At 37.8% G+C, this 15,618-nt stretch overlaps 2 protein-coding genes across 4 annotated transcripts in view; one reads left to right on the plus strand and one right to left on the minus strand.

The window, feature by feature from the left end:
• The window catches only part of LOC6584619 (allatostatin-A receptor), a 149,839-nt gene that overhangs the window by 96,685 nt on the left and 37,536 nt on the right, over positions 1-15,618 (plus strand). The window contains exons 1-2 of one of the 2 annotated variants that reach the window (XM_044008605.1): positions 2,852-2,975; positions 4,233-4,875. In XM_044008605.1, the coding sequence (XP_043864540.1) occupies positions 4,491-4,875 (385 nt within the window). In that variant the 5' untranslated portion in view covers positions 2,852-2,975; positions 4,233-4,490. Of the gene's footprint in view, positions 1-2,851; positions 2,976-4,232; positions 4,876-15,618 lie in introns of those variants that run through there. The other variant, XM_044008604.1, reaches the window with a different exon arrangement.
• LOC122757171 lies at positions 12,077-14,074 on the minus strand. Of its 2 annotated transcripts, none has more exons than XM_044008601.1 (2): positions 13,988-14,074; positions 12,077-13,898 (listed from the first exon to the last, which is right to left on the minus strand). In XM_044008601.1, the coding sequence occupies exon 2, from the start codon at positions 13,862-13,864 to the stop codon at positions 12,170-12,172; it is 1,695 nt and encodes a 564-aa protein (XP_043864536.1). In that variant the 5' UTR covers positions 13,865-13,898; positions 13,988-14,074; the 3' UTR covers positions 12,077-12,169. The 2 variants fall into 2 exon arrangements, with proteins under 2 accessions (XP_043864536.1, XP_043864534.1); XM_044008599.1 differs by having other exon boundaries at positions 12,077-13,910; positions 13,988-14,072.

The raw sequence follows: 15,618 nt of genomic DNA on the forward strand, positions 1-15,618 counted from the left end.
TATATCCGCCATAGCTCGTGATCTTGGGTGGTCAACGCGGACCTACATACCAAATTTCAGCTTTCTAGCTCTTTAACTAACATGATTTCTGGTATATCGGAAAATGCATTTTCCGATTTGCCACGCCCCTAGAGGGCGGATCGGGAAAATTTTAACACTTTATAAATCGGAGATATACACGAGTATGTGTTCCAAATTTCAAGTCTCTAGCTTCAATAGCGCCGAAATAGATTGCGTTCATACGGACAGACGGACAGACGGACGGACGGACAGACGGACAGACGGACGGACAGCAAGACGGACATTGCACAAAACCAATATACTGATTCACTTTCGTGAATGAGTATAAAAATACGTTTACATTTTTAATATAATTTTTGCCCGTCTTTAAATTAATTAATACAATTTGTAACGATAATAATGCTAATAGTAATAATAATAATAAAATAAAAAAAAAATAATAATAATTATGTAAATATTTATTGTGAATACCAGACGACATTAACAAGAATTGCTCCTCGCCCCAACAGCGGATATCCGCTGTTAATAGCATAGCAAAAGACAATGTTAGCAAAATAAGCTATTTCTGTTAATGTAATCTGGCATTATATTCACCCACAGAATCCATTGAAAGTGGGATTGGGGTTAAGTTACATTAGATTTATAATCTATTCCAAATTCTATATTTATAAATCATGTCTTTGATGTTGTTAAGAACTAAAAACGTTTTCTCTTCATGCCTCCAGCCTCATACATAATAATTTTGAGTATATTTTAATTTATAAATGAAAATACTTATTACATCTAAATTTGTACATATGTATGTAGATATGTGTACATATGTATTTGATTCCACATTGAAGTCAATCATCGCGATTGGAATTCACATTGGCATAGCTATTCAATGTGTGAGTGTATTCAATTCCGAAATTCATTTATGTGCGATGAATGAATTATATAGAGCCAATTTACAGCCTCGTCTTCGTAATTGTTGACTAGCAACGCATTCCCAAGACTGTTATATCTATGTATGTGTGTATGTCTATCGATTTGAGCTCTATTAGGGCAAAAAGAGTGAATGAATGAGTGCTGAATGCTGAATGCTGAAAAGCTGATTTATGTTGAGCATTTTAAGCTGTTTTGATTTATAGCTTCTTGGCCAATTGCTTTGTGGCAAAACGGTTTATGGCTCGGCCGGCCAAATAAAAGAGCTGTTATCCCAAAGACAACGAACCCACTCAAGACCTCAGCGCAGTCATTGTGGGGCAAGCGGCCATGAAATTGAATTTCCTTAAAGCTTTTGGCTCTTGCCTCTTGGCTGTTGGAGTGGAACCGGGCCAACGGCCGCTTTCATCAATCGATTCAACGCCTAAGCAACAGCTGAAAATCGATCAAATATTTTATCCACTTCTTCCATTAGCTAACCTTATTCGTTCGATAACTGAACTTAATCGATGTTATTTCTTTACTCCAATGATAAACGCTAGTTGAAATAAGATGAAAGTTCTGATTAAATGCGGATGATCTGCATAGAATGAAATATAAATGAATGTAATGTGAACATTGCTTTCCATACTGACATTACTATATGCTGATTCAATTCCCAATCAACCTCCCATATCAATAAGAAATATTCATTTAGTTCATTCACGAACCAGATTAGTGGTTCATTATAATCCAGACTTTTATTCATTATGTATATTATTTATTGTCTAATGACTCAGTATGCTAACTAGTTAGGGTATTCACATACCTGTGTATGCATTTCACATTTTGTTCTACCGCTAGCTAATCTTTTCTGCCTTGGGATTTGCCTACCCAAATCTATTAATAGGAATCCAAACTTTGTTTTTAAGCAAAACAGAAAAGACTACATCAACTGAAGTTACCTATTCAAATGTAATCTTTTGTGAGACATAAAGAGTTGCAGGAAAGTTAACTTTTTGGATAAAACCCACTTACATCCATTGGAAATGAGTTATTGAATATCTGCCGTTTATGGGCTTATGGCTTTGTTGGCAACGGCAAAAGTTGTCGATAAGAGCTAAAAAGTTGCTCGAGGACGCCTCGGACTCTAATAGCTCCAGCAGATAGAGAGAGAGAGAGAGAGAGAGAGAGAGAGAAAAGAGAAAAAAGCGGTATTTTGCAATGCTACGCACATTTAAGGTAAATTTAAAACGCTTTCTGGCACCTGTCCTGCGTCCCACGAGATAAAATAGCAGAGCCTACTTCTTCTGCCAGGACTCAATTAAATGGCGAGCATAAAAAATAAAATATACACAGCGAAATCTAAATTTTATGTAAATTGCAAGATTTGTGCAAAACGTTAAGGGAATTTCGGGTGCCGTCGCGCCTACCCGATACTCGCAGCTAATTATACTCGGTGCCAAAATTATACAAGATTCATAGCAACAGAATGTGAACTGTAAATAACTTCGTTCGTTTCGGGAATTCAAGCGAAATGCTTGTGCCATAAATAGCTAGAAACTCAAAGAATTTAGCTGAAGAAGTTGACAAATGCTCGGATCTACTTCATGGAAAGTCATCTATTATCCATAAATGAAACTCGAGTAAGATTCTACATAGATGAATAGAGCTAGTATTTATAGAACTGCTTACAGCTTACAGTATATACATAAATTATTTCATTACCTATCTAATTATTATATCCCGAAGATAATGTGACGTAATAAAGATCTGTAGAGCAACATAGCGTCTTATTGTTAGAGTCGTGTTGTGGGCTTCACTCAAGTTGGCAGCACGATATATAAAGTACTCAAATTGGCACTCGGAGAGAGTGAGACAAACATAGCTAATGCTGGGAGTGAACGAGATGGCATGTGTGCCTACTGTCATAAAGCAGTGTGTTTTTGCTGGAGCACAATGTAGAAAAAGCTGCTAAGAATTGCGAGACGGTATGAGATGTGAGAGCAAGTGAATTGCAGAAGTACAACGGGGGACTCATTGGAGGCTGGGTATATAGATCTACAAATGTAGAACTATGCGTAAGCTACGACATAGATACATAAGTACGTACATACGTATGTAAGCACTGTGCCATATGCTAAGAATGCCATGTCGAAAGTTAGTAATTGTATTCGGTATCTACATACATACATGCATACATACATATGTACATACCGTGACGAACTAAATTATTGAACCAGTCAGCTTTTTAAACTTTATAGCAATTTTATAAGTCTCTTTAAAGGTTTTCTTAACAAAACAAAAAATTATCTAAATAGAATATGTATGTTTTATATTATAAAAAAATATATGTATATATGTATATTGAGAAAAGCTTCAAAGTACATAAAAAAAAAAAATTTAAAGGAAAAAAAAAAACATCAATTTAATAAATCTCCTATTCTATTTATTTAATTTTTTGTTTCATTAAAAAACGTTTAAAAAGACATATTTAAATGTCTAAAATAATTCCTACTCCACAAATATAATAATTAGAAATATAAAATTCTTTATATTTACTTATAGGAAATTCTATTAAATAGCTATTAAAGTATTCAAGTACTCCTGTGTAAATTATAAACCACTGGGATTATCTGTGTTTACTTCGTTACTCTGCAAGCCGAAGCCGAACTATTTGCTAGTTATAAACTGGCTTTACGACTAGCGGCGCATGGATTGCACACTTTATCCATGGTCAAATAGAATACTTGACTCGATTCTCATCACGGATTTCAATTAGTGCATCCCTGGCCCTGGCCAAAGGTCTAATACTTTTTGTCTCAACGTAGCATCTTCACATGGCACCTTATAATAATATTTTAATTTGGGCGTTGCTCATTAATACGCGCCACATGCCGCTTGCCACATGCCACATGCCGCATGCCGCACTACGGGCCGTGTCGATCAAATGTAATAAAACTTTGCCAAGTATGCTTGACCGCAATTTCACAGAATGAATGAAACGAATTAATTAAATTTTGCATATTATCTCAATGGCCATCAGTGGATGTTATGAGCCAGTTATTATTGCGTAGCATTGCGAAGGCAATTTATTAAATTTGAGCACCTATTGAATCGAACTTTTTATTAAGCTTATCAAGAAGCCGAATCACAATTGAAAAAATTAAATTAAATATACTTAACTGTATCTGTATTTGTATTTTCAACTTTTGTCTGTATCTACACATAGCTGTATCTGCATTTACACCTGCCATAACTTTTATCAAAATACACTGAAACAAATTGCGCTTGATTGTCCTTTGCAGGCATATTATTCACGGCCGGCACGCAGAGCAGATACTTGGCCCATCCTCCTCGCCGGGACGGGATATGCACCGAGGGCGTGGCTATGGGGCTGCGCTGCATGTGTAAAGCCCACACAGATACATTGAAAGCCTGATCGGAATTGCATGGAAAACAAAGCCGAGGCGCAAGGCCGATAATCAGAGCAGGCACAACAGAAGCGATAAGGGCTTGGGGTAATTAATACACATTTGCGGGCTCTATTACAAGTGGGCGTGGCAATGGGCCCGATCAGGCGCCGCCTGGCCGCCGCGCTGACTCTGACCATGCTAATTAGCTTCTGGCCGGCCGGCAGCCATGGGGCAGCCGCCATTGAGTGCGCCGAGTGGCTCAGCGCCAGCGAGTGCAACAATGCCACTGCCCTCAACAAGAACAACAACAACAACAACAACAATCAGATGGGAAACAACAGCAGCAACTATATGCTTGGCAGCTCGGCACTGGACCACTTAAACAGCTCAATGCATCCGGACAATCTGCTGGAAATGGATTTGGAGCGAGACGGCGAGATTTGGCCACTGGAGCGTGTTGTGTCCATCATTGTGCCGGTGTTTTTTGGCATCATTGGCTTCGCCGGACTCCTGGGCAATGCGCTCGTCATATTGGGTAAGTCAAACAGAGGCAATTGCCGCAGCCATTGCCTCCCACTGCCGCCACGCCCATGTATTATCCTCCTCCTTTTGATGGCCAAGTGCCAATAAAAGTGCGGCGACCCCCGAAGTCGTTACATCAGCGAGCCCAGCTCGATGGCGATGGCGATGGCGATGGCCGAAATGGCCCGTCGACTCGAGCCAAATTATGCGTAATAATTGCAAATATTCTGGGCAATCTTCGCTTTTAATATGCCATAACGCCAGAAAGGCAGCTAATTGATTTTTTATATGCCCCAGATGTCTATGGAATGGCCGTAGCCCTAGCCAGCGCCAGCGCCAGCTCGCTGCAACTTTACGTCCAACACACTTGGCATGTTGCAACAACAAAAATTTGTTGCATTCGCCGCTTTACGTTCGCAGTTTTAGTGCCCTTCAAGGATCGACTCCGGGCATAAAATACAAAGAAATCCGTCTTCCTGTAGCAAAAACAGTAATAGCTAATGGATGGCAATCGGAGAATGTATTCAGGGAGAGATTTTCCTTTCTTTCTTTTTTGAGAAGGAATATATTAGTTGGGGCAGCTGTTTGAGCTGAGATCAGAATGAATTTAGAGTGAATTAGACCGTATCATCATTCAAGCTAGTTCAGATTCAGTTCATTATTACACCCATTAAATTCAAAGTCTATCTTGAGTTGAGGCTATATGCTGATTGAACATATTAAACTGGAGCACTCTGAACTGTTTATTTAAGTAAACTTATTTAAGTAAAGTAAAAAATTGATTATTAATGAACGTTTCAAGCTAAAAATACGTTCAGCACATGAATCAACATATTCTAAAATTAGGCGAACAAATTTAACACCTTTTTCTAACTTGCTCAACAATGTTTGCTTTTTATGAATCATGTAACTACTTACTTGAATCGACCATCCTATTCAAACATTAGTTCCCAATCAGTATTTGCATTGTATTGGAGCAGTTTTATTTGTATGCACGAGCAATCCCCACTCCAAATGAAGAACCAAATTTCAGGACTAGATTTACTTACCCACAGTAGCAGCCATGGCCAACAAATTTTTATAGCACACCGTACGAGGGCCGTTCGATAAGCTAGCAACATTGTTACATATATAGAGCATGCTAATAACTGACCAAAATCGATTTAACCACAGAGAGAACAGAACAGAACAGAACAGAACAGAACAGAACAAAGTGTAAGTCTTAGTCATTAGAAATAAGGAAAACTATCCTATTAATATAAAGGCCTCAGAAGTAGTCAACTGTGTTGTTCAATCGATACAGAATTGAGCTAGAAATATGTGTAGTGGTGTACGAAAAAATACAAAATAATCGATTATTTTGCTTCCATTGGCAATTGAATTGTATCGATAATAATTGAAGGCATAATCGATTATTAAAAAAAAAATCGTTTCGGTCTCTGGATTGTTTTCGCGGAAAAGCAACAGACAGATGCTTCGGAAAATAGGAACAGATTGTCGACCACACATCTTTCGAGCTATTGTTTCTGAATTCTGGACTTAATAAATAAATATTTTCATATAGTTGTTCAGCCGTTAATAGATTTGTTTACCGTACAATATCTTAAAAAAACTATAAAAAAATCAATCAATTGATGAACCGATTATTTTACGTCGGTTAATGCACATTAATGATCGCATAGCTTAAGTTAATCATATGGTTCAATAATCGATTAATAAATGTTGTATAGCTCTAAGCAACTCCATCAGCTAACTCAGCTGATAGATCCATCAGACTATAGCCACTCTACCTATTCAGATATGCAATATATATATAATAGAATATATGTGAAAGTCAAATACATTATGAAATTATGAAATATGAAAGGAAAAAGTAAAAATTTCTAGAGGAGAAAGCCTGACTATGGAATACCGGGAATACCACCGATCTGTGCTTTTAAAGAGAGACCTTAATCGAAGAGAGATCCTAATACATGCTCTACATACATACGGACACTTGCACTTACATATATACATATATTCTTATATATTTACTGAGCCATATAAGTTTCAAATTAGACGAAAGCACAGCAAGCACTTCTGGCAGAGTGAGAAATAATAAAATGAAGTCAACAGCTGAAAATTAAAGCAGAATTCAAATGCAATTTCCATTTACTTAAATAGTCGAATAAAATTGATAATTATTTCCAAGAAAAATGCACTCATTTGAATGCATGTGTGACCATGCATGGGGAAATGCACTCGCTTGACTCTGATTGTCACGTGGTTTCGCCCATTTAACCACACGTTTTCTTTGATAACTTTTGCGTAGCTGAGCGAACTTCAATTAAATTTTGCATTTTGCAGCAATCGATGCACGTAGTCCATTTTTATCCATATTTACTGTATATTCGCAAATGAACTTCAATTTATATGAGTGTCTGAATAGAAGAAAAATGCAAACTGTGTGAAACTCACATGGATCTGTGCATGCAGCTGTGAGCGAGATATACATAATTGAATAATGGAAATTCAAATTCGACAACGTTTCTAATCGATTTCATGGACCAAACTATAATTGAAACTAATTTGATTTGAGCATGCAATATGAGGAATTCCAGATAGAAATGGCTATGCCGACAGAAACGGACAGACCGACGAACGGACTGATGAACGAAATAGGCTAAGTCCATTTAGCTGGAAATCCTAATCAAATATACACCATATATTACTTACACCTTATACATATACCTCCCCCTTTTTAAAGGGCTCATTAAGCTTAAGAGAGATTATTACAATAAATAAAAATAAATTAATTTTATTCGGAAAATCAGAGAATTATCATATATTCTATTTATTACAATATATACTATATATACATATATATTTCTATTTGAATGAAATAAACTCGATATGCAGAGCGCTCTTCAGTTCATCAGTCATGAGCTGAATTACTTCATTAAAATTACCTAGAAAACTAGTTCATTAAAAATTACTAGTGAACTTGTTCAGGGATCTTTGAGAGCTACAGTCAAATTGGAAATAAACTAAGTCACGAGTTCAATTAAACAGTTCATTGCAATGAACTAGTGAACTTGTTCGGGGAATTGCGAACGCTACAGTCATGTACTCAAAGATTTTACTAAAATGAACGAGTGAGCTCATTCAGGAATACACTCCAATTGCGTACACTCCTATCTTACCTATTCAACCAGGTAGAACAAATTGCTCAGCAGTTTTGCAATTCATTTAGCATCCTTAATGAAGTCTTTAATATCATTTTCCGACTCGACTTGCTCTTCACATTGAACCAGAGTTCATATCAATGCATTGCAATGCTTTGCTATATCACCTTTTGCTATAATTTACTGGGTATTAGCTGTGTTGAATAGGCGGGGCAAATCGAATTTGCATGGCCAGCTGTTGGGCCGTTCAGTCCGAAGCCGTGGAAAGGATTATTTTCATATTGACCAACACTGGCCGCATACAAATTCACGCTTGAGTGGCCAATTGCGAATTTCTAACACGATTTTCCATGTGGCAGCTACAAATTTCGCATGGCCCGCTCACTGTTGCCAGCTGCGTCTGGCCAACATCAGATGGCTTTTGGCCAAGAAGAGGGAGAGCGAGAGAGAGAGAGTGAAGGCGCTGTAACGCAAATTGAAGTGACAATGAGTCAATGCAGACCTCAGACTTCGCCTCCTTTCGCTGATATTTTCATAAATAATGCCGAAGCAACAATATATATTCATTGCTTCCATTCATTTCTCCTCCTTGGACTCTGCCTCGCTTGTGTCCCGAAATTGGTCCTGACAGATGTCAGAATTTGTGGGTTTTGCCGTTAGTCAAACGTTATCCCAATTGCGCTGCTGTCAGTCCGTTTGGGCACTTACATATGTCTCACAGCATGCTAATCCGAGGAACTACTAGTCACTTCATATGCTACTCAATCAAGTCTAAAGGGTATTACACTATCTGGCAGCAATACTTGTTTACTTATTACCACATAATATATATGCATTGCAATTGTGGGCATTGAATGGGCGGAATGTCGCAATATCGCATGAATTATATGATAATTGCCAATCCATTCAACAATTCTGACATCAGTTGCATCAGTTTTTGAATATTATAGAATTTATGAAATTGAATTTAAATGGACTATAACAGTTTATATGTAGTATTTACTAAAACTTATTCACGACTCTTGAACGCCAATTGGAAAATCTCACTTGTTTCACTTGGAACTAACCCAGCGAATGGACTGATCAAATTTGTCTAGCAAAACATAAAGAGAGCTTCAATTTGCATAACATTGGCCTGATGCTTGTAAGAGCTTGATAATGCTATAATACGAGAGCTTCTATGGCTGTACATCGCATTAGAGTCTGTGAAATTGCCATAAAATGCAGAGCAGAGGCATTAAATTAATGCTTAAAGCGCGGCGAGTCAAGTGCAGGCACCGAAGTGGCTACTGATGCAGTCGTTTGCCTGGCTGGCACTTTGACAAATTATCTATCCATAAGCCATAAACACACTTATGCACTCCCGCATCCCAGTCAGCAAAATCACTGTTCACACACACACACGCACACACACAGGAAAGGAGGACGAGGTCTGAGCAAGCGACTCTAATTTTTCTCATAATTTGCAATGAAACTCACACGTTCATTTACAAATCATTTATCAAAATAACGCCCAACAGCTGACAAAGTGCCTTTCAGCACGCAGGCCAAAGATAGCAGCGGACGGGAGAGGGGAGACGGCAGAGCCTGGCCAGCAAATGAATGAATGTACGTGTAAATTTGAAAGATTGTCAGCATTGAACAGGTAATTTTATTTCGAAATGCTCGATCAAACTGACATAATCAAAGCTAAGGAAACCAAGGAAACCAGAGCCGAGCTGTGAGGCAAGTCATTCATAGTTAGCATAAGGTCAGCTCTTGAGAATCTGCTTTGTCGATATAGTTTAATAGGTGTATTCAATGGGCTACATAATGAACCAGCACCTCGAAAAAAGTTTCTTGGTCTATAAAATCTAAACTATTGGGGATATCAAAAAAATTTAAACGCAGGTTGATAGTGTAATGTTTAAACTAATACAAAATTAATTCATTTATTTTTTTAATATTTTATTTAATAATCCTTAAACACTAAAAAAAAAAATGAGACCAAAACAGTTCCACAGCTTATTGCAAAACAATTATTATTATTTAAATAACTTTATTAAAGCAAAGTGATTTTTAAATAACAAAAACTTAATATTTAATAATAATAATAATTTAATAATTTAATATATAGCAGCACGCTGGTTGAAAAGAGCTGTGAACCACTGTATGTAAATATGTAAATAAATATATATGTAAATCTTAATATATATAAATCTAAATATTCAGCTCAACTTGTTTTCAAAATATTGAGCAATTTAATAGGTTTTTTGTGTCAAACAGCAATACTAATACTATCATTTTTTTACCGTAAGAAAGATATGTTTATCATATTGAGTAGGTCTCAAAAAATTAAAAAATTATTTACCATAAAAATCCGACATAATCCCTGACGAATGCAGTATTTAAAAAAAAAAAAATTAAAAACATTAAAAATACGTCTCAATGGAAGTTCTTCATCTGAAAATAAAAATCGACTCCAAAAAGCGGAGAGGAGTGCCTCTGTTTCAGTCCCATACCTGAGAGTCGCGTGTTAAGAATTCACATCAGCTTGAGGAACCTCTCAGTTCCGCACAGGATAGTCCAGTGCAAAGCGTTTACATTACCTTAAAGAGCAACAAAAAAATACACGAACTCACGATAGGAAATCAGGCTCTGAGCGTTCACATCTCTCAGCTCAGACAGCAAAACAACGGGCGACAGCTACTAGAGCTCGTAAGAGTTTTAGCTCACAGCTATAAATGTGATGCACAAATTGATTAGACTCAACAGACTTCCGGTTAAATCGGGGCTATGTGTTCTGCCTGATGAATGGAAATATTATACCCACTTTTAAAGAGTAGAGTGACAGGTGTAACATCTTATAGATTATACTTTTTTACCACCATCAGGCTAAAATCCATATCGCTCAAGCTATTTGACTTTAGTGTAACTGATAGTTGAGCAAAGTATGTCTCGTGTTAGGGTATCTACTAGTCGGTCACTTCCGCCTGGCAGCTGCTGCTTTATCAGCTGCTGTCTTCGGCTTCGGTGGCATTTATTTTTAGCTTCTGTTACTTTTGCTGCTGGTTCATTGAAAACAACAATGCAGCAGTGGCATAGTATATGACACCTTGACGCTTTCGCCCCCACCTGTACAAAACACACACACACACACACACACACACATGCATGCTGACACAAATGCACACACACATGCATGCGCAGCTGAGGGTGCGGCTGCAAAGGCGGCGACTTGAGTCAAGGTTGCAAAAATTGCATGCAAAATGACTTTTCTGTTGAGATTTTCTTTGCTTCTCCACGATAGAGCACACACACAGACACACACACAGATACGCGCACACCTGCTGCAAAAAGCCAAGGCGTTCAAGTGTCGTCTTGCATCAGCCACCTGCTGGCCCCGTTGCAAAGCATCTTTTGGTTTTGGGCCAAGCTAAAAACAGCCATTTATAGAAACTGTTGTTATTGTTTTTGCACGTATACGTGTACGTGTATGCGTGTGTGTTTGTGCTTGTGCTTGTGTATGTGCTTGTGTGTGTTTTCAGCAGACACCGCACATTTAACTAAGCATCGTTGAGTACTGTCGACAGTTGTTGGTTTATTCCTCGCCGCATTCAACTTGAATGAGCGAACAACAAAAATGCATTGCCTACTTTTTGGGGCAATGTTCGAGCTGCTCTTAACCTTATAGAGATATATAATTTAAATTAAATTTCGCTGAAAGTTGTGTGTGGCTGCAACAGAATAAACTCTTGATTGAAATACGAGTACAGAAACAATTTTCATTATATACATATATAAAAATTTTTTTCATTAGTTATTTACATTCTAATACGTTACAAAAGCTACACTTGGTAGGCAGTCCAGCAAAGCAGCTAATATAGGAATAGAATCCCAGTTTCTGCTCACTCATTCCCATTCATCACTCATTAATCATTCAATGTACAATGGACTAATGCAGTTAGTTTAATGCAATTATTTATAAATTTTTGTTACACTTTTGTAGTTTGATTTAGTTGGGACTTCAGTTAGATTTAGGCGTGACAATTATTTGCATGCTTTCAAGACGTAACAGTAAAATTTCTAATTTATTAAATACATATGCGCTGTGAAACAAAGTGAATTGCATATTCTATGAACAATTTCAAAGAGCTGTGATGCTTAAAAAAAGTAAAATCGCTTTCGATTCGCCAACTCTTGTTGGGCTTTCCATTCCGCGCGAAACATATAGTAATAAATCAGCAATCCAAAACAAAATATAGAACCCAATCGAGATAGAAACTCCCTATTGAAAATGAAAAATCGAGATAGCTTTCCCTTTATCGATTTTAAATGTTTCTCCGCCAAGACGCGTAGGATGCTATCAGCATGGATATCGCCACTGTAGCTCAGATGGGTATAGAAATGTACTATGTCCTCCACAGATGGGCGAGTTCTCAAATCGAAGAGGAAAGACTGGCCGGATAGGGGTCTGGTCGTATAAGTAAGCGAGGCTGTCGGGGCATATACGGGAACCTGAACTGCCTGGTGCCATTGCAGTTGCAGTGTAGGAGATGTCTCACAACGATTCTCGACAAACTTCTCCAAATACCCAAAGTCAACTTCCATATCTGTTTCCGTTTCATTTATGTTTTGCATGCCCCGTATGTCTTCTAACAAATAGGTAGTATTTGATAGAGACATAGTATAGGCGGTTTCATTAGATGTTTCATCAGAGATTCCAGCGACAGTTTCATAAGAAAATACATCGGATAGTTCAGATATTTCATCAGTTGATTTAACAGATATGTCATCAGATGCATCATAAGATGTTTCATCAGCTGATTCATCAGATATTTCGAAAGGTGATTCATCAACTATTTCAGCAGCTGAATCAGATGCTTCATCAGATGCTTCATTAGCTGAGTCATCAGATGCTTCATCAGATGCATCATTAGGTGAATAATCAGACGTTTCATCAGCTAAATCATCAGATGCTTCATCAGAAGCTTCATTAGCTGAGTCATTGGATGATTCATTATCTGATTCATCAGATGTTTCATCAGTTGCTTCATCCTCTGCTTCTTCATCTTCTTCTTCTAGCTCATTTTCTTCAGCAAAATCCTCATCTTCCATTCCCTGATTCAATATTTTCTCAGAGCTAGCTTCTTCTGCATTATCCTTCGATTCCGCTTTTACTTTAGGGTTACATCCTTTTTTATGGCTACACTTCCTCTTCATCATCTTCTTCTTTTTTTTCTTCTCTGCGATATTCTCTTCGGAAAATGTTGTGTCACACCCAAAGATTTCTTCTATTATCAGAGGTGGCTTGGGCTCAAACGCGTCATACAATGCGACTCGATTGTCCTCGTGCCCCCCAACTCTCTCTAATGCCAAGCATAGATTAGGCTCGTCATAATAAGTAGAATCTACATTATCATCGTAGTAATAAGGATAATCGCTATAGTCACAGTCTTCATACTCATAGTATTCCCTGACATCATAGCTAGCATTATTATAGTGAGCACAAGGGATCTCGTCCTCGTAATAGTAGCCATCGGACTCATCATACTCATCATAATGCCGGCGGCGGCGAGGCGTTCTTTCCTCATCGTCCGAACGTTTCCTTTCCGCTGGGTAATCATTCCCACTAGCATCGACGGCCGAATTCATATGCGATGAGCTCCCATCACTATTCTCCATTGAGCTCGAAGGAACCTCAGAGCTCTTATTGTTGCTGTGCGACTCACTTTGATCGCTGTTATCATTCTCATAAATCGTGCGCATGCGATAGCGATGAACATCGCGCATTTGACGTCGAAACTGTATCTGGCTCGGGCAGTCTGCGTCGATACATCTATATCTTCTGTTACTCATTGTTGGATTCTTCAAGTTATCTTCAGGCTTTATTCTAATAAATGAGCTGATTGGTTACACGGTTAAAGCACTTCGCTTGATTGTATATCTATGCAGTTATGCATTCGCAAAATAATAACTTACGTGTTTTTTAAAATACAAAATATAATATTTTCAGCTTCGATGCTTTCAGTAGCAACATTTGAAGTTGAATAAATATATATATATAAATATACATTCACGTATAAATTACATGAGTACACAGAAAGCAAAGCTAAGTTGTTTCTCTTCAGACTCAATATTTTTTTTTTTTGCTTTAGTCTCGACTTGAAGATACCCTAATTCCCAGGAATATCAGCTCAGAACAGCTTTATCAGGGAATAATAGTCATAAAAATTCGAGTATACTCATACACTACCACTAACATTTTATTGCCCTCAATTGAATGAAGTATGAAAGGAAAGCAAAAAGAGAGAAAGAGAATGAGGTCCAAATGGAATACGAAAAAAATGAAATCTTGTTTACTATATATTATATATATAGTATATTTAGTAGCTGAATCTTTGAGAATCGCAAAGAAGGGCGAAATGAGCTTCAATATCATTTATATTATAGGAAAACATTCAAAACAAATATGAATAAACAGTCGCATACACACATACACACACTTACGCACTCGCAGTAACCTTTAAGCTCTTTAAGCTACCTTCTTTAAGCTCTCCTTTCGTGATCAAATCCTCAGTCAGGTGAAAAATCACAATAGTAGCTTAAAATGTGACGTTAAGCTAGATCATCGATTAAACCAACACTTCAGATACAGCTGCTACACTTGTCAATTGCACACACACGCACACGCACACAAATGCAATTGTGCTGAAAGGAATAAATAAACAAAGGCGCACGAAAGTATGCGATGAACAAATTTGGAGGCAGCATATGGCATATGTTGATGGGACATCTATATATACACATATGCATATGTATTTGTATTTGTATTTGTATTTATATTGTATCGGTTGTCGCTGTGCAAATTTACACAAATCCACAAGGCGGTGCACAAATTTATTATACTGCGTTGGCAGTGATAAAATTTATAACCAGCAATGAGCGCAGCGCCTAAAAGCAGGCAACAAAAACAATAAGCGCACACGTGTACCAAACAATGCCCATGTGGACAGCACACCCACACACCCACACCCACACACACACACACACACACACACACACACACACACACCGGCAACGTTATGCACACACAATGGCCTGGCAATCGTGCGTGGGCAAGTCCTCCGTGGTTGTCTCCCCCCGCCGTCCACCTTGCATCATGGTCCACAGTTTCGTCATATTTATGCCATTTTATGGGCCATGTACAATTTTATTGTTTTACTTTTCAATGCAATGTACGCCTGATGTATGAATGCCCGATGCAGAGCAGCACTGAAAACCGTTGGCTCATCCAACTGGGCTGAGAGCTTAACAGCAGCCCCACATTGCGCACAAATTCTGATAAGGTAATTTTCCTTTGCCAGCATCTCTGCGCTCTGAAGACAAAAAGGTTTTACGCCTTTTTCATCAACTCTCGTATCGCATTCAAACTCAATCTTAATGAAATACTGCATGAAGTACAGTTTAAATTGAAATATTTAGAATTTCAACTGTTTCTACATGCGTGAATGGAGTGAAAAGAGAGTAAAGAGAGTTTTGAGCAATGTTTTGCTAGTTGTTTTTAGGGAATGCAAATGCTAGAGAACTGATGTCAGATATTGGCGTGAATA

Source organism: Drosophila mojavensis, unplaced genomic scaffold (assembly GCF_018153725.1).
Source record: "Drosophila mojavensis isolate 15081-1352.22 unplaced genomic scaffold, ASM1815372v1 contig_136, whole genome shotgun sequence".
NCBI classification, from domain to species: Eukaryota; Metazoa; Arthropoda; class Insecta; order Diptera; family Drosophilidae; genus Drosophila; species Drosophila mojavensis.